Raw genomic sequence first — 20,633 nt, 5'->3', positions numbered from 1 at the left:
AGGAGTTCTTTGTAAATTTGTGTTCAGAGCTGGAGCTATAGAGATGTTGAGTCCTGTCCCTGCCAGAGACTGGCAACTCAGCAGCATTACCCAGAGACTGGGACAGACAGGACAGCAGTGTGTGTGTGTGTGTGTGTGTGTGTGTATGTATGTGAGTGTGTGATGGATCAGACAGAGCCAAGTGTTGTTGAGATTTAGCAGCAGCAGTGTAGCAGGGGAGAGATACTGCCTGCAGAGTCTTCTCTGTGGAAACACTGCCAAATCCACTCTCACCTGCTGTCTTAGGTGTGTGCGTGAGTGCGTGCATGTGCACATGTGCACATTTTTGCTTTTAAAAATCCTTGTATGTTTATGTACCTGTGGATCCCTGTAGTGGAATTGCAAACTACCCAGCATTCTTTGCGGTATCCAGTCATCTTCCCTCTGGCAGCTCTATTCCTGGTGTGTGACTGGTCTACATACTGCCACGTTGACAAACCGAAATATACACACATATACTCACACACGGAACCACACACATACAAACATTTCTGTAAATATGATTTTAAACGGCTTTTGAATCCTTTTTGATCTCCAGTCAGTGCAAATTGTGTTTTTGAAGTCTTTCTGCAGCTGTGACTCATGTCTAGCCTCGAATAAGCTGCTTTCTTTGAGACTGTGTGCTTTCGTTTATGGCTTGCAGCTCAAACTGACATTAACCAACATACATTTTTAATAAAACTAGCTCATGTGCTGTTATGTAAGACAAGTGGTGGTGCTGAACGTAGTAAAATAATGGATCCTATGTCATTCTCAAATGAACAGGACAACTCTTGTCACAGTTGGCACAAATGTAACCATGAAACCATGTTGTGGGACTAAAAGTAAATTTTACCATATATAATAGGTCAATGGCCAGAAATAGTAGAACAGAATATTACACAGATATACTACATAAGTTGACTTTAGAGGCTGCACATCGCAAGTATATAGCAGCCACATTAGGTGAGTGAATATATATTATTTGATTATGTGTTTCTTGTTTGTAAGTTTATAGATGGTGATATACATTACACCACAAGTTATTAATATATAAATATATTTAGTAATCGGGACCAAAAAATGGACACGTGTGAAGCAAAATTACTTTAACTTTGACATTTAAATGTCGACAGCCAGCCCTTCGGGTCAGATTGTGCTGACCGATGTGTTTTCAGGGGCTCTTTGATGTCACTATGATATGAAAATCGTTTTTTCTCTTTTCATGCAAATATGTGTCCTCGTGTATTTTCCAGACTTCATAGTCTTCTTTACTTCATGTTTGCCCGCTTCCTCCTTCCACATCCCATCATTAAAAGCGGTAATGCCGTGCCCTAACCCGTCAGGGAAGCCCAACAAAGAAAAATGAGTCAGCTAAAGGTGGAAGGTGACATTGACGATATGATGACAATGAAAAAATATTCATGCTGATGAGCATGTGATTGATCATAGCATGGGAAATACAGTAGGGCTCAGCAATACACAGAAGAAAAGGGAGTTTGGAAATTAAAAAAAAATTACTATTAAGTGTACTAAGTCTTATGGGCAAAATAACTGAAGCTGAGTATTTGCTGTTGTACAGTGTTTTACCTTTAATAATTAGAAGTACCATCAACGACTTGGTACCCAAGTATTGGTTCTTGTGACATTCTACATGGCACAAAGAGAAGAGATTTAATTAGCAGAGTTAATTAGCAGCTTTACTGTCTGTGTGGCAGTCATCTCAGTCTCTAATATCCAAAGCTCAAAGATGTCACATGATTAGCTCATACACATGTTCCATACAGTATTGCACTTCACAGATGATTTCCATATCGAACCCAACATGATGGCTGCAAGAACACACATTTTCTTTCATTGTCTTTCAATCTAGAGATTCGGAAGAAATTTCAAATGGATTAAACATACTCAAAAGTGAATAAGATACTTATTGTGCAACATGAAGTGATTAAATAAAAAATAAAAAAAAACACTGACAAATGTTGACATGTTTCCATTTTATAGTTATTTTTATAACTTCTCTCAATCTGATTTTCCATGTCTTAAAAAAAAGTGAAAAAACAAAATAATCACTTAAACACGGCCCTATAATCGTAGCTGTACTATAAAAAAATTGCTATAATGAATGGGTACAATGCATTAATACAGAAGTTGTTTACTGTGGTAATGAGAAGAGACGCCACTGGTCTTGGCTTGATTGGTGGACCCTTTGTTTGCCTAATTGCCTCTGAAGGTATATTGTTTGAGCAGTCATATTGCAGCAACCTCCGTTTATTGAAAATTACAATGGAGGTAAATTGTTGATTACTATTTTTTTTATTATTTTAAATTAACACAGCTCCTGTTGACACCATTTGATTATTATTTTTTTTTAACAATGACACATGACTTTGAAGGAAACAAGAACAAAAGATGACTAAAAATAACAAAAATCTACTGAATGAAAATATGTATTTTACATTGAGGGATATTAGGTAGCAGCACAGGAGGACTCAAAAGTCATGTGGGTGGTTCTGGGTTCACTTGCTGTCAAGTCTAACTGCACAAAAGACCTTTAGAGTAATGCTTAGAACCACAAAGGCCCTTGATACACCCCAACCCACACCCCATTGAGTTATCTTGAGTTTCATAACTGCACACCCCTTGGGACTAAGTGAGAGCTGACGGTAGAAACAGATAAGAGCTTCAGCGAGGACTATTTGCTGTTTTCTTACTTATTTCCTCATCTCTACCTGTCTCTGACTCACGTAGACACACGGATAGAAAGACAAACACATACACTTGCACAGAGACGGACGCTTTTCCGCCTACACACACATTCAAACATCCTGACAACAGGCGTCTTTTGTATTGTGTGTACATGCAGAGGCAGTGGGGTGAAAAATTGTACTCTCTTCAGGGGATTTGCACAAGTCATGCGATATGATTTATATCAAATCAGCCTTTTTTGCTAAGAGATCAGGTTTCTTTTTATTGCAGTTTATTTCTGTGTTGTCAGCAAGTGTGGTGCGTGATGTGCTTTCTCCTCTGTCCATTTCATTCACTTCCTTCTTCTTTATGATTCCCCTGCTTCTTCCACCTTTCACATCTACTTGCTCTCTCTGACAGAATTGAGTTCACTTCTTCTAAGCTCTCGAATACAGACTGTTTGGATCAATCAAGTGTTTGTTTTACATGAAAGGTTTCCATGTTTAGTGGGAAAGACTGACTGAACTAATTAATATTATAAAGGTTATAATGCAGATGGTTCCAAAGTGTATACCAATGTGATTATATCCATTTACCAGTTTTCAACACAGATCTTCATTAAGTTTGATTTAGTATTAGTATTAAGTATTATAGGAATTATGTGCAGTCTTGATATTCACCCTGAGCCAGAGAAGATTTAGGGCAGTGTTATCATTAAATGCAGTACATAAATATGTCATAGGTCATAGCCACAGCAGTTCAGACAGATTTGGTTAAAAGAAAATACAAATTTGCCCAAAGGAAAACAGCAGCTTAGCAATATTTGCAGTATACAGCAGTACACAGTTTTTTCTGCCTGAAGCAATCACTGATTCTTGTATTGAGCTGCAATCATGATTGTTATATATTTACAATATATGATTTCAATAAATAGAAACACGCAGCTGGTTGTAGCTTTAGAATGTGCAGTGACGGGACAACTAAAAAGTATTATCCAGTCTAAAATCAAAGAAATATAACTTAGAATAAAAGAGAGAAATTGAATAGTCACTTAGTACTTTGTAGTTTGTAAATCTTGTTGTTAACTTAATCACACATTTGACAAACTCTGATTTGGGCATGTGGCAGTTCAAATTAAGATGCACAACAGCGGTTCTTCAAATCCATTACACATTTTTATAGTAGGAAACTATTAATGCTGTGTAGCTGCTGAATGAAACAAAATAATTGACACCAAGCTTAGTACATGAACAGAAGAAGACATTTAGCTCTTGAAAAACAAGTTTAACGCAGTTAAAACACTTGTATAAAACTGGAGATTAAATCTTAGAGTAACTTCCCAAAAACTCATCTGAGTGTACAGAGCAGGGAGTTGGTCTGTACTGGGACTGCTCTGCTGGAAGCAGGATGTTGTTTACTGCTTAGGGGATTACAGTGGTTTCATGTTTGTTTGAAGAGAGGAATAAAGTTAATGCAAATCTCTTTCACAGAATTAAAAGTGGCACCATGAGATCTGAAATAATCAAAATTGGGGTACTATCTAGTCTCACTTTCTGTTCAAGTGTCTTAAGTGAACCTATAATTTGGACTCCCAGATTACAATTAGCTAGTGGAAACTGAGAGCAGTCCATTTCCTTCTTGTGTTGTGTCCTGTTTGTGAAACTCAGTTCATCCTGAAAACTAAGACACTAAGCCATGAACTTTCTCAGGCTCAGCCTCTTTCTTTCTTATTTTCTTAACTTTACTTTACTCTCATTATATCTTTTATTGTTTTCTTTGTTAAAATGTATGGATGTGAATTTCTGCCTCCTAACTGTGTCCTTTGTATGCCTTTGTTGACTGCCTACTAAATCAATATTGTATGAACAGCAGGGTGACCTGAGCCTGCATCAACACACCTGTGATTTGTCTAAAAGCCACTTTTTGTTAAGACTCTTATCTCCAAGCTCTCGCAGTTCAGTGTGCATCTCTGAAAAGGTTTTCTTTTTTGTGATGGGTCAATGTAATTTAAAGTAATAGATTGAAATTGTATTTTGTTATTGTTGCCGCCTCCAATGTCAACATCTCTATTTTTCAAGTTTAAGAATGTCAATTCAACTTTCAGCCCACTGACATTTAAATGCCCCACAGCTATAAAATGTGAATATTTAAAGCGACGTCTATGGCTGCTACCTTGTTTTTGTATTTTGTAAGCGATCAAATAAGGCCGTCTTCCCAGGCAGAGGAGGAGAAAGGATGGAAGAGGTTGTTTTCCTCCCATTATCTGTCAATGCCTTGGCTTTACCTTGACCTGAACACACCACTGTTTTATTACAGGGCCTGTCTCTGTGCCAATTGGAAAGAATAAGAAAAAAAACACAAAGTCAGTTCAGACCTTGTGTTGTGTGTGTGCATACACACAACACAAGGGTATGCAGAACGTTCTTGTTTGTCTGCCATTAGTCGCCCCATGCAGAAGTGATTTAGTGTCTAAATTACAGGCTCGGCTCCATGTGAATCATCCGGCTGCATCATGGTCTTGCTTTTACATAACAGAACGATTAAAAAGATAAGTGTCACCTAAAAACAGCTCTAACTTGCATTGCTCTAATCAAAACTGGACAAAACAGCTTTTTACATTAATAGCTTAATTTGCTTTCTCTGGTGTACAACCAATATCATATTTTGGCTTAAGCATTAAGTATTTGCATAAGCAGATGTTCTGAGTTCCCTTTTCATCATGACTGTTGTTTTCTAAGTGCCTAAAGGCTTTTTTACACCGCACCCAATTAACCAGTTTACATTGAAGGCCAAGAGACCTGCCATCAGTATTTTTTAATAATGGCCATGAATTGATCAAATGAATCTCTGCGATAGAGGCAGCTTATAGTAATGAACCTACAGAGAATTATCACATAAATCTGCAGCCACCCTCAGCTTTCTAAACATTTATAGTTCATTTCAGCTTTCTCTGGGTTCACTTGTGCTTCTCATAGCATTGAGTTAAGAGACACAATTGGACCTGACATCCAGCATTTGAACACTAATACCACCAAAAGGACTGTTGTCCTTGTTATTCAGTTTGCTTCTGCTTCCCCTAAATGACAAAAGAAATGAAGTGTTGTTGGTTGGTTAAGAAAAATAAGCAAAATATTTGTACATTTGGTAATTGAAGCCTAAGGTGATGCTCAGGCCAACCTTTGTGGAGACCGATAAATATTCAGGAGACATCGGCATCTTACACCACGTCTACACAGAACTCGTAGTTTAAGCAGCATGTTAGCAGAGCAACAGTAGCACTTGTGGTTATGCGTTTGTCTGTAGCGTAGGTGTAAAGTGTAGGTCGGCTGTGTTGTGGACGTGCCAGGAGCCCAATACACAGTCACTGTGGGTAAACGCAGGAAAAAAGACTTGAAGCCTAAAAATGTGCTTCAATATAGCTTACGTGACACGTGGGCCAACATGCAGACCTTTTAGACAGATTGATCAATAGTAAACTGACTTATGTAAAGTTTCCTTAAAACTAAATGAATACATTTTTTGTGGTGACACCCTGTTTAGTGAAACTTAACACTGGTTAGTGCAAAGCAAGAGTGATTTTAGACGCAGGATGCTTTGTTTCTGAGAAAATTAGAGACTCTGTTTCCTATTCCTTCTTCCAGTGTCTCTGTCTGCTGCTGTTGTTGAATGTTTTTATGCAGGTTTTAGTATTTTTTAAAATAAAATCCTAACATATCTATTTCTCCCTCTTTCCATCCCATCCCCCCTTCCACCTTTTTGTCCACAGTGTGTAAGTGTAACAGCCATGCTAACGTGTGCCACATCAACACGGGGAAATGCTTCTGTACCACCAAGGGCATCAAGGGAGACCAGTGTCAGCTGTGAGTAAATTATCATTAAACAGTGGTTTAAAGGTGCAGTGTTTAGGATATAAAGGAATCTGTTTGCAGAAAAGGAAAATAATAATAAAATAGTATTTAGTGTGTAATCATCTGACTGTAAAAATCATTAGTTTCTTTTACTTAGTATAACTGTTATATCTACATAGGGAGGGGGGCCCTTTTCATGGAAGCTGCCATGTTGTGCTGCCAGTTAGTATCTAAAGTAATCTCATTGTTTCATAGATTTTTCCTTGATGTCACGGTAAACACCATGACATCTTGTTCACCAGTCCCTATGTAATGTACACTAAACGATGAACACAGCCACTGTCTGTAATATTCATAGATACATTTTAATTATGATAACGGTTTTAAATAAAAGAAAGACTTTGGTCATTTGTTTTTCGTTATCAAGACAGTTGAACAAATGTTTGTGTGTATAGTGTGTGTGTGTGTGTGTGTGTGTGTGTGTGTGTGTGTGTGTGTGTGTGTGTGTGTGTGTGTGTGTGTGTGTGTGTGTGTGTGTGTGTGTGTGTGTTTCCCCTGACTGCGCCACACTTGATTGCTGCAGCAGTACAATATCCTAAATTGCTTGGCAGACCAGTGCACCATGGAGACAGACTTAAAATTGCTGCATCTATAAATCTACTAGACAAGAGTGAGTGTGTGTGTTTCTGTGCGCTCATGTCTCTATTTCCTTGGGTGGACAAATTTTGTTCAAATACTATGCTTGTGAGGACATATGTCTGATGCAGGAATCATTGGTATAGGATTCATACATGTACCTTGTGCATGTAAGCTTTTGTTTTATGTGATAGGGAGTAAAGTTGTTGGGGTTTATTAAGTGTGAGATGTGATCTGTAGTTGCTGTCATGATGTTTGTGGCTCTGGAGACAGCATTGTCACAGTTCACTGTGTTACAGATGTGTTTAATGGTTTCTTAAATTCACAGAGCATATGAACAATAAACTGCCACACAGATTTTGCTGTTATCGTTGATAGCAAATATATATGGTACTATGCATTTCTCAGGTGCCTTTTGTTTTAGGTATGTTGATACTGAAGGTTGGTGGAATAAATATTGTAGCCACACTGACACTCACCTGTTGAATGCCAGTATACTTTCCACTGATCTGCATGTTCTAACCCTTACGTTAAACTTTGACCCGAGCCACTTATAGCCTTTTGCTAACCTCACCGTTCTGAACCTAACGTGACTCAAACTGCAGGCCAGATAACCTGCCCCTAACACTCGCACTACAAGATTCTCTCCACATGTTCAACCTCAGGTTTAATCAGTGTATTTCTACTCTCAACGTGATTGGACATGTGCACAAACACATGTCCATCTGCACATAGTTGCCTGGACGTACAAGTGTTGGACTCAGTCACGACTTTAGAGTTAATCCTACAAAGTATTTCTTAAATTCCTCGATTTGTTGCAGTTAAAAAATTTTAATTTTGTGGAGCAAACATTTTTTTTTTACCCCTAATTGTGTCAAAGCTGAGACAATTAATTTGCTTGGTGCCAGACATTTTAAATTGATTGGTGAGTACATTTGATTAATGCTAAGCAACTAACAGAAAATGGGTGATATCAGTGTGCAGCATGTCAGAGTAAATAAAGTGAAACACATTGGTATTCAAGTCTGATTATCTTGTTTTTAAAATAGCATCTCTTGAGTATGAATACATGTTTGATTGGCCATACAGCCTCAGTACTTCTGTTTACTTGGAGATTTTAAGCACAATATTTCTTTTCAGTACATACTTATATTTATTATTCTCTTGGATGCTCTTTACAGGCTGAAAGCACAGATGTACTTGTTCATCTCTAAGTCGGTGTGCTTCAGTCGCTTTCACCTTTGATTTGCTCTGACGGCCTCCTGCTCTTCTGTCTCTTTCTAAATGTAATGTCTCTCAGTCACAAGGCTTTGTTTAGCTTGAGTCACTTCAGAATGGTGCACCAAGTAGAGCGCCATTTGTTTGTAGTTTGATTATGAACGAGCAATTTCCCTCAGGTGGATAGTAGGCGCCCCCCAGGTTACGAAAAGTGTGTAGGTGCGTATTGGTGTGTGTGAGAGATGGTGTATATTCTCAGAGTCAGAAGTAACGTGTCTGTTAGGTGTGATGATCATTGTTCCACTTTCTCACAATTTGTGTTGTCATTCACAATCCCTGACATCCACTCATATTTCAGATTGGATCATTTCCACAGTGAAATACTAAGGTTTAGGGTTGGGGTTAGGTTTGGGGCCATATTTATGCAAAAACCAAAAACTTGAATATAACATTCGAGCATTACTGTATAGAACAGTTTATACAAAAAAGAAAAAATATTACCAAAGCAAAAACGTATCTGGAAAGATGACTAGTTTCTAGTACTGTCTGACCATGTCCTGAGACTAACACCATCTAAATATAGGTTTCTACAGTTACACATGGAAAATCCAACCTGAAGAGCCACAGAGAAGAGGTGTAAGCAGACTTTGAAGAGGCTAAGTAGGGGGCGAGGATGAGCTACTCTCTCTCTGGGGGGACACTAAAGTCCTGGACGCAGAGCTTCAACAAAATGGGGACAGTCATTTAAGCTGCTTACAACAGCCTAATGGGGACAAGATAAGGGCCACACAGGACTGGACTGCCTCATCACTTAAAACACACTCTGACTCATCCACACAAGCAAAGGCAGACATAAAAGTGACATGGCCGATGTCCATGTAAATCCTTTGCAAAGAAACAAATTGGGCATTAAAGGTCACATTGATAATGATTTTGTTTGTGTGCTGTACATGTATGTGTCATAATAGCACTTTGTATTTGTTGTTTTATAAGCTAAAGCAAAAATTAATCACTGCAGTTAGTAGTACATAAAAACTACGTACCACATTAAACTATTTAACATTCATAATGAAAAATGTTAACAAGCATTTATACTCTATCCACAGTCAAGTACAGCGAAAAAATTTAAATTAACAGTCAATTAGTGTAGTTCTCTACATTAGGAGAGGAGGCCAATTAAAGTTAAATCCACACAGTCAGTCTGCCAGACAATGCAAAAGGATACAGAGAAAATGAAGAGTAGACACAGGTCGACACGCTTGCTCAGTAACAATAAGTCTACCAGGTTAGATTCAAATAGCTTGTTATAACCTCACTGAAACAGAAAGGTGACAACAGGTGAGCAAATGGATTTTACAGAGTATCTGTAGCTATGGTACAGGTAATATTCCAGCACCTGTAACGCCTGTCACCGTCGGAGCTACCTGTCTGGGTAACAGCTGTACCAGTTCCTAAATACTGACAGATATACAAACCTAAGGAACATTTCATAGTGTACAGCGAATCACTGCCTGAAGTCTGGGACCCATGGACATGACCAAATGCTGAATTTCTTCCTTGCTAGGCCCTTACTGTGTTTCTGTGTCTTCCTGACTTCAGTCTTGTCTACAGTAAGTGAAAAGCTGCTACACTGGGTGGAGATCAGAAGAATGTCTCATTTTGCTTTCTTGATAAACTCTTGACTTTCTTTCTCTGTAGGTTTTGTGTCTTTATCCATCTGGTGTCTCTTGTTATACACAATATAACAGCACAGCTATATAGAATTAAATAGAAAACCCAACAAACCCCCCCTTGAGCAAGCAATAGGTGAGGAAAGGAGAGGAAAAACTCACTTTAAGGAAAGAAACCTCCAGCAGAACCAAGATCAGGGTGGGCGGCCATCTGCCTTATCTGGCTGGGTGAGTGGACAGAGCAGAGAAGAACAAGTAGCAGCTGTTGAAACACTGGGCAGGTTGGTTTGGCCAGCAACTGCACAGTGGGAACATACATCTACAAAGGTAGAGAGAAGAGGTGTAGGTGTAACAAAAGTACTTGTTTGATAAATAAGTTGAGATGGTGCCCGTCAAGGCGTTCTGATGGTTAAACCTACACAAGCTAGGAGAAGAGATGTAGGTGGAGTGCTCCAGGTTCAGGCTTCAGCTGATCCTGCTGAAATATTCTCAAATGCTGAATCTTTCTCATTCGTCCTGACCAGTAGCTGAACCTGATGTTTAGCCTCCTCTGAGGGGTGGGAGAGCCAATGTTGGTCTAATATTATGAAATATAACTACAGCTTAAAGGGGGGAAAGTGGTTAGTGAATTAAAATATCTGATAGAAGTATTGTTTAGATCATATTTGGCTTCAAAAAGGGCCCTAGGCAATTTATGACATCACATTTATCACAGTAAATCTTCTTGTGCTGAAATAGGGCTTAGTCCTCAACATGCTCCTCTGTGGCAGTCGAGTGGGAGCGACTCCAAAGCTTTTAAAATCAGAGTTCTCTTGAGATCCTGCTGCTCTCTCTCAAAGTCTCTTCTCTGGATGCCAAACTGTTTGTTTAATAAGCCTCTTTCATCCCCTCTTATGCTTCACTTCGCCACTTTTAAAGGACAGTCCACCTTTGTTTCTTGTTCTGTCTTTTGTTTTTACAATTAGGAGGGGTGGTGGTTACCTTGCAGAATGACTCTTTATCATATTTAGTAAACCATATGTATTCTTTGTCCTTTTTTATTTTTTGTTTTCCACTAAATCTCTTTCTTGGGATGAAGCAACAATCACCCAGTGTTAACTGTGTGTCTGTGGTGTTTTTAATAGTTTTCAGAATAATGAATAATGGCGCTCTCTTATATATGCAGGCGGTACTTGTTAGTTGGTTTGATACTTGTGATTTCTTTACTTGATACTTGATTGTCTCTATCTCTGTCGGCAATTGTTCTGCTTTCCTTTGGCCAACTGTGTTTACTGTAAAAACGTATGTTTATCACTTTTGGTAGATTTGATGCAGTACATACAGATACTGATTTTGTTTGATTTGTATCTGCCTTTGCTGTCAATGTTTCTGTGTCGGTGCCGTAACACAACCATTAATGAGTGCTGCTAGCACAATACACAGTAAGCTTGTTCCGGACCAAACGGTAGTTTAGCTGAAATCTCACGTTAATGGTTGATGTTTTCTAGAGAATACCAGACTGCTGTGGAAAACTATTAGAGAAAAGGCGTCTCTCTCTGTGTTTCTTTGTTTTATTGTTGTTCCCGGCTCTTGATTCAGGATGGAAGCTCTGTGAGGCTGCCATGGTTTTAAGACCTCGTCCTTGGCCAGGGTTTATAGAAGAATGAAATATTCAGTATCCATCACTGCTCTGTGACCTGCTGCAACTCAACAAGAGAATTCACAAACACTTGGCTGTAAACCTCACCTGCCCTCTTGTTTTCATCCACTTATTCTTCTTTTTTCCTCTGTCATTCTTTTCCTGTATGTGCTTTTTTATGCTCTGTTTTCTACCCAGCTTCCTTCGCCCTGTCTTTCTGAGTTCTTCCATTCTTCCTTTGATAGCCTGTCAAACAGTGTGCAGACTGTGCGTAGAGCATTTTCTTTTTTTAATACCCACATTTAGTAAAGCTTGTCAAAGAGCTGCACATGGATTTGATAACCAGCAAGGTTTTTTCTAAATGGCCATGATCCAGAATTTTGTCAAACCTCTGCAATGTCAATAAACACTTCAGTTTGCTTTCCAAGTTTTCCAGATGAACGTCATTTAGAGCGCTCACATGTGTACACATGATTGTTGTTTTTAAGCTCTTTAATGGCACATTGAAAGCCTTGACATTATAATAACAAAAAACAATAGCATTTAGTCCTCAAATCAGATTTTTAACATTTCTTTTTCATTTGCAGTGGAAGTTTAATAACTCTGGCTTTTGTTCTCCACTGCCAGGCAATCATTTTCCTATCTGTCATCTGAACTATGACATCCATCTTGACATTTTAATGGACTCAAAAAATGCACATCATTTTTTAATGTTACTCAAAAAACTCTTTCTTTAATTACATTAACTGGGTGTTTAAATTTACATTATCTTTAAGAACCCTTAAGATCCTGGACCATGGACCCTTTGAAACCCATGCAAATCCCATTATGTGGTTTAAAAAGTTCATTACATTTCTACTAGGAAAGTCCTTTAGTTTTTTACCTAATTGTGTTGCTGCCGAGCTTTCTGGTCATTAGAGACTGTGCCTTAACCTAAAGGTCACAGTTTTAAACCACAGCCAATTACTGTCCATCAACAAATCTGTGCCTATTCAAATGGTAGTCAGCATCTATGTGGTCACAGTGAATCACAGAGAAGTGGCTGAAATGTCAAAATAAGAAGCTGAGTTGGTTCATGTTTGACAAGTTTTTACTGATTTATATTACGTATGTTTCCTATTTGTAATAAGTTAACACAGATTAATGTAAACCCAAAGAGAGAAATAAACATATTTATTACAAAAGCAGAAAGTAATACTTCCCTATAAATATCCATATTCATAGTTTGTTCACATCGTGCTTAAATATCCTACTTCTTGTTTACCTGTTGCCTGCTCATAGTATGGCTCCAGTGTAGTATAGTGTAGTTGTTTGCTACCATGAGGTTTGGTAAATCATTCTTAAAAGTGCAGCTTGGATCTTTTAAATGCCACCAACCAAGTTTACAAGCAGAGACTGTTTTACATTCAACACTTTTTAGCTTAAGAAATTTGAGATGGTGACTGTGCAGTTCTCTCACAGATGCATGGAAATCTGTTTTTGAACTTTGAGTCCTTCAGGATATACCTCAGATTTTTAAGTGTCTATGAGCTTTATTTTTCTTTTCACTCACACTATGGCTCAGTTTGATAATTATGTGTCTGTGTTTTGTGTGTGTTTTTGGGCACCTGGGAAAAAGAGAGCACCTACAGCTAGACAGGACTGTCAGGGGAAATCACCGTGCAAAGCGCTGGGGGAAGATGATACCTGCAGCAAGGGCCCATCTGACGCACACTTTAATACAAAAATGTGTCTTTGTAAAAACTCAGCCCTTGTTGAATACTAATGCTTTTATTATTTCTTTCTTTCTCTTTCCTGTCTACCTCTGTCTCCTCTCCTGTGTCATTCCAGATGTGACTCAGAGAACCGTTACCTTGGTAACCCACTCCGAGGAACATGTTATTGTAAGTACCCTGCTGCCTTTACACCTGGGTCTCCCTTACCTTTCCAGCCTGCACACACACACACACAGCTTGTTTGTCCTTGTATACTGTGCCAGTCTTTATGCCAGGAATGGAGGTACCCAGAAAGCAGATGCTAACAATTAATGCTAACGTCCATGGAGTTAAACTGGCTATGGGACTTCTGGACTGCAAATCAACTTTGGATGAACTTACTTAGTAATTGGTTTACTAGTGACTGTGAGTTTAAAGCAGCCTGTTTGCCTTCCCTTTCCATCACTAAGAAATACACACATCTGGATTCTAGTCACAGCGATGATCCATAGTTAATTGTGACGCCTGTTTCTCCTGTGTCAATCTGAAGCCTGTTGACTTAAAATTAGTTTTTATTTGTGGAGCTCAGAACTGGTTTTCATGCGTGTAATTAGAGAGACACAAAAATGTGTATATATATTTATTGTAACAACTTTGATTGATAAAATGCACAAAAATACCCCAATCCCTGTGTGGTCTGTCAATATAGCAGTTTTCACGGCACAGCTGCCATAGCTCTATTTGTGATCATATTAATGACAGTATGAAAAAATATGCTAGCAGATTGCTCAACTTGTGCAGATTGTTATGTTCCACATATTTGACAGAGAGTAACAAACACCAGCCCACATTAGATAAAGCATTTCTCTGCATTGTTGAAGTCAGTTTCATTGGTAACAAATGTCCATGGTGGAAAAATCCATAGAGACCTTTTGCTCTTCCTGTAGTGTTATCAGTATTTGTGTTGTTGATCTATAAACTCTGAGTGTTCTGAACACTCATTTGTGCCAAATTGTATCCATAAAAACTATGTTAGGGACAATTTAGGAACTCTGACGAGGGTATGACACCAGAGCCCAATATTTAGCCCTATTTTGGTAAAGCAGTGCAACATGCTTGAAACTACTGAGCAAGAAAAGGGACAAACCTAAATATTACACAGTAATATCTGCTTTTTGCTTTCTGATCTGATTCTTCATGTATATAGTATGATTATGGATTCTTTCCATGTACTACAGTGCTACATTTTGTGATTGGGTCAGTAGGTCCTTTCTAATAGGTCGTGTTGTCCTAATATTAATATCGTGCCTCTGAGAGAGGACAGTGTTGAGTTTGAAAGTAAATGTCAGAAACAATTTGTATGTCCATTTTATGAACATTGTCATTTTAAGCTTATAAATAAGAAGTGGCAGCATTTTTCTGATGGATCCCTGTTAATCATTCAGATCTGGTATGACAGCACAATCTGATTACAAAGATCTTTCTACTTTTGAGAGAAGGATGGATATAGAAGAGTGAAAGTGTTTCTGTTCGCTTTCCTGAGTCTGTTTTACTATTTCCAGATGCTGGCAGGGATCATATTGACCCTTCTCATTTGCAGCAAATTGCTGGTTTTCCTTTTAAAGGGCAAGTGAAGGAGGAATGCTGTAGTCAAAACAGATGTTTTGTGGTACACAAAAGCGCACAGACACCCACTCAACAGCTCTCTTCACACATACACACAAAAATTCACTCCATCTATGCATTGCTACCATTAGTTTTTATATTATAACGCACAATAATAAAGCTAAAACATTGCCAATCTCAGTAGTCTTCTAGTTTGAGTGGGGCTATTATTATTTTCAGTGAAGGAGCATAGCAATCAGTGAGGTCACGCCATAGATCGCACTGGTCACCTCAAAGAAAATAAGATAAGATGCTCTCATAGTTTCACCTTTATTCCTGCAAAACTTCCATATTAATCTGTTACCAAATCAGAAAATCAAGACAAAACTCCCCTTTTCAGAAAAGTTTCGGTTCTATTAATGGTTTTTAACTGTTAATCTACTCGGGAATGTAAACAACTTCCTGTAAAAATCAGAAATATAAGTTTTAAAGCTGTCCTATCATCTGTAGAAAATCATTGTTCCTTTTGTGATAGTGAAGTCTTCAGCAATCCATGGATGGTGTGGTTGTACTCTGTCTGCTGGTGTCAGGCCTGAGGTTTGAAAGCACTAGATGGCACCAATGCAATGCCCTTTCCCAGTATTGTGAAGGGCTTTTAACAATAGACACGCATATAGTCAGACAAGCAGTGATTTAATGGCTGTTTAAAGTCTGGGGCTACACAGTTCTTTCATATCACTATGGCTGCAGATGAAGTGGTGTGTGTTTTTTGAGATGTATTTTACTTCATTATGTCATGTCATTAATGCAACATTATCTGTCCTGCTGTCTATAAAATGGGGTTAGCTTTGTTTGAATAAGCTCAAGCACACACAGCCAAACACACATGAATACACACAAGACCCTTTCTCTCATACATGTGGAGTGGCTGTGTATAAATTGCACATTTAAAGCCGTCCATTTCCTCGTATTCTAAGGAAAGCAGCCACAACTGTGCTTGTGGTCAATATTAGCCTTAAATGTCATTGGAAGGAAGGTGCTGATAAAAAAGCTTTATCTCTGTCATATAAAATTAGGAGTATATGACAGGCAGCGCTGTTCTCAATAGTGGTTATGCAGCGCCTGTGTCTTCATATTGTTCTACTTGTTCTATTACATACACTCCCAAATTCAAGCAGAATTCATGTTTTCTAGACTCCTCAGGGTGAAACCACTCTGGTGGGGTGATCATTTTAGTAGTCACCGTCTCCACAGTTCAAGACATTATATAACCAAGTGTAGTTTGTCTGTGGCATCTTGTGATGATGGTGTGACAGAGGTGCTCTCTTCAGGTTGAGCTGCAGGTTCAGCTCTAGTTCTCTCAGGGTCAAAGTTTCTAAGTTTATGTTGTATGTTCCATTTAAAGTAATATTTCGCTGTGGCCTATGGTACGAGAGGGTGGATTACTTCCATCCATGTAGCAGTAAGTGCTGCTTCAGAGAGCTGCAGCCCTGAAACAAAACACTTTGAGAGCAGCAAAATTCCAGGAAAGAGCTCCTTAAAGTGAGAAGAACAGCATTATCTAAACCAAACAACCACTTAAGGTTAAACAGCTGAATATCATAAGTTCGGCCCCCATGACATCTGGTCTGAATCAGACACATTTAGCAGTCTACTCCCACCTCTCTCTCTATCTGCCTAAGTACTGTTTGAAAGTCAGTTTTAAGAGTCACTGAACATGAACTTTTGCTGTTACTCATAAGATTCTGATATTTCAAAGAAAGATTACATGTTGCAAAACATACCATTTATATTATTAAAAAGCAGAAGACATACCCAAGGTGGCCACAAATCAGCAGTAACTGAACAAAAATACAGCATGAAGCCGTGTCACATTCAGAAATGTTTTCTTCGTGGTGTTGGTGTCTTCCAGAGCTGTAGTTATAGACTTATTCATGGTGCAATGTTTTCATCACTCTGATAAGTATGTGTCCAGCTACTGACGACAGTGGTCCTCATCTCACTCGAGGATGAACAGAGACTGATGCTTTGGTTCAGTTAACACTGTCATATTGAACCACCAGTCAATTGATGAAAAGCAACTGCGCAGTTTAATGAGTTCGCCCCCAGTCAGGCTAACATTTATGAGCAGCCATCACTAGGACAATGCTTTAATGAACCACTGTCATAATTCATCACAGTCAGCTACAAGCAATGTCTAATTAAGGATGGCCACCAAGTGTCCCACCACTTCCACTGGAAAGACCAGCATTTGGTTGAATTACTGGCTAACACCAGTCACAGTCAGTGCTGCTTACTGCCCTCAGGCCTGCTGGGAAAGCTTAATCAAAAGGAAAGAAGTTCTTATATTTACAGACAGTCTCGAATTTGTATTAAAGGACAATTAGTGATAGAAGGCATTAAAAAATAGGATTGAACAATGTCATCATGTCCAACAAGGTAGAGACAAATGAAGAGGGTTCATTTGTCCAATCACTAATTTCTAGAGTTCTGTGTATATTCACTTTAGAATAGTTGCATGGCAGTGATAGTAGTTAACATCGTTCCTCGCCTAAGGGCGTTCATCAGACCACGATCTGGCATCAATCCAAGGTGCCTCAACATTTGCTGACAGGCGGTCCGTCTGGACGCCTATCCAGCGTGGATTAATTGGTCCTATCAGGCCAAAAACCCTTTTTACGATCCAGTAGTTACACTTGACAGACTATTAAATATTCTGACTGCTTTTAGATCAGTTTGAGTACATCTCAAGAGTTTGATAAATGTTAATACAGTATGCACCATTTTAGAGAAAACACCAGAAATACAGAAATTAGCTGTTAAAATGTGCCAGAAAAATACCAAGTTTCTTTGCTGTAATGCAGTTTAGTGTCACAGTCCTTTAATAAATTTAAATTTAATTTCACTTTGCATTGAGACTGTATCAAGAAGCGGTAATGTGAACAGGAGAAACATTAATAGTGACTTGATTCTACTTGGTTTCCTAGAAGTTTTCATTTAATGTTGAGCTTCTACTAAACATTCTTAAAATATTCTCTGAGAGCTTTTAACTGAGACCAAAAACGTCCCAGCAAAGAGTCCTAGGAGTGATTTAGGAAACCGCTCATTACAACCCTGAGCAAGAAAGTGAAGTGGTATGTTTTAAAAGCTGTGATTGGTTAGAGAATATTTTGTAGTTAAGTGAAATGGTTTCTTGGATTTTGTGATTGATACTGTGAGAACTAATGGGACTGTTAATGTGTAGTCCATGAAGTCCGCACTGGAAACGATTTCTACATTAATGCTATCACCTTCGTTCTTTTGAAAAAAATTCCTTCAGCTTCTGATGGTGCAGTGATGCAGCTGTGTGTCCCTGCTTTGCAAGGTGTGGACGTAATAATAAACTGTGACAACAGACAAAAATGAACCCTGCTCTAGTGTTGCCACTTCTTTTTATCTCTGTCTTCCCACCATTTCATTCTTCTCCTTAATAAACTCTCAAGCTTCTTGAAAGTCCTCCGATCTACTCTGAGATGCTTTGTAAATCACTTTTCTCTTTACTAGTCTTAACTGTTGAAGGAAATTCCTAAAAACCACCATAATTGTGGGAACTTTCTCAGAGTTTTCTCACTAAGACGCTTTGTGAAGAAGGCCCCTGGTCTCTTGCACACTTTACCTCCAGGTTACCTTGACCTCCACTTGGGTCTGATATTGAATTCATGTTGTGTATTCTCTTGTATATATGCCTCTGGCTGTACCCCATTTTCTCAGTGAGGCGATGCTGTAATGTCTGCCCTGCACTGCATCAGGCAGGTGTTACAAATGGAAAATAATGAGTTGTTAACAAGCATTAAATGAAACCTCAGCGAGAGATTCTTACAAACTGACATTGTAGGTGAATTCATGCTTGTATTTCAATTTGAAGCAGTCTGCTGTAATATCAGATTGTGTTCTGGGTGAGGGCTTCCTTTTCTGCCTTCCTCTTTCTCCCTCAGTGTTTTGTTTCATATAGGCTGAATCAGCTTACACATTATGGTAATAAGATCACTCATCTGTGAATCTGATTGATGCCTGAATTGGCGTGAACTATTTGTATTTCAGTTCTTCTGGGGATTGTTAATACAGCAAGCGATACCTTGATACGATTTATCCGGAGTGAGAATTTGCACATGTTCGTGGATAATTGAGACTGCCTAAGTGAAACTGCTGTCAGATTTCTCAGATGGGATTTGTAATTAGCTTAGATGAACTTTTAAACCTTGCTGATGCTCTTGTTCCTACCAGCTTTGAATTCAAACATATTGGAAACGCACAGAGGGACCAGTGTAATTTGTTTTTGTGTGTGTGTGTGTGTGTTTAACGATGTAGATATGTAAACACCTGTAAATACACACAGACACAGACACAGAGGGTGTATGCAGCCACCCAAACACACATGTACATACCTGATTCATTGACGGGGTAGATACACAAGTGTACTGTGCATGCAAACACACAAATATGAATATTTATGCACACACACAGCATAAAAAATCCAAATACTCTAAAGTTGTTCTGACGACCCTTATGGGATAAACAACTGAGCAGCAGCGGAGCACGCCTGCCTAGGAGGAAGGGAGGAAAAGAGAGCTGTTAAGAAAAAATATTGTCTTTGATCTGATGATATCTGCTGTTCGGGCTAAGTTGCCATGAAGGCTGAACAAAACAAGGGTGTTTGTCAAACATAATTTGCTTTCGTCTTGGTGACGCCCCAGGATTGTGCAGCTGAGAAGAAGGTGATCACTAAACGGCTCTTCTACAGTGTGTGACACAAGGTTTTTCTGCTCTGCAAGTTAAAAATCACAGTGAGTACTGGCTGTGGCCATTTAGTGTCAAACAGCAACAGATTACCTGTAACAGCACTCAGTGTTCCTTTTCAGGAGCATTTGTATTAAAACACAACTTCGAAGCACTTTTATTTGTGTGGAAATCTGGCACATCCTCTGTGTCAGGCTGAGCCATGGCTGATTTGCTTCAACAAGACAGAAAGACACTTCTGTTTCCCACTTGTAAGCAGCAATACAACACTGAGTGTGTGTTTGTGTGCCTTTTTTCTTGCAGACGGAGTTAGTTGATGCTTTGAGTTGTGGTTTGCAGTATGTTTTGGTGAGTAATGTCTGAGCAGAGCCAGGATATTTTACTGTAACTGTGTAGCGTCAACAGGCCACTGGAAACGGAATCCGTTATAGGGGTAAAATTTATTGCAATAACTTGTTGGACTGATGTTGAAACTATGAAAATGGGTCACAGAGTGCGAGAAACACAAACTTTTTACCAACTAAATATAAAAGAATACTTGTATGTATGAGTTTTAAGCTGGGCTGCCCTTGGATCCAAATCTCACACACATACCCTGAAGGTTTAGCACTGAGCAGTCACGCTGATTAACTTAAAAAATATCCCCTCACCCCATTATCCTCTCATGGCCATGTAGCTGCGCTCTCTCTCCTTATTCCACCGTTTCTCACTGTTCCTCCCCTCCTTTACTCCCCCCTCCGTCAGGGAGGCAGGCAGACAAGGTGACCTAGTGTGGCTCCTGCTGTCTGTCCAGATGTTGAATCACTGTGATTGTCTCCATACATCGGCCATTGTCTCGCTGACAAAGAGCTGCTTTCAGATA

The 20,633-nt window shown here is 38.9% G+C and overlaps 1 protein-coding gene across 2 annotated transcripts in view; it reads left to right on the top strand.

Moving 5' to 3' along the window:
• atrnl1a (attractin-like 1a) overlaps positions 1 to 20,633 on the top strand; it is a 181,647-nt gene that overhangs the window by 66,167 nt on the left and 94,847 nt on the right. For both annotated transcript variants that reach the window (XM_026356595.1, XM_026356592.1), the window contains 2 exons: positions 6,473 to 6,566; positions 13,527 to 13,579. In XM_026356595.1, coding sequence (XP_026212380.1) covers positions 6,473 to 6,566; positions 13,527 to 13,579 — 147 coding nt within the window. The remainder of the gene's footprint in view (positions 1 to 6,472; positions 6,567 to 13,526; positions 13,580 to 20,633) is intronic.

Source organism: Anabas testudineus, chromosome 15 (genome assembly GCF_900324465.2).
Source record: "Anabas testudineus chromosome 15, fAnaTes1.2, whole genome shotgun sequence".
Taxonomy (NCBI): domain Eukaryota; kingdom Metazoa; phylum Chordata; class Actinopteri; order Anabantiformes; family Anabantidae; genus Anabas; species Anabas testudineus.
Note: the sequence above shows the minus strand (reverse complement) of the source record. Positions and strands in the feature narration are given on the sequence as shown.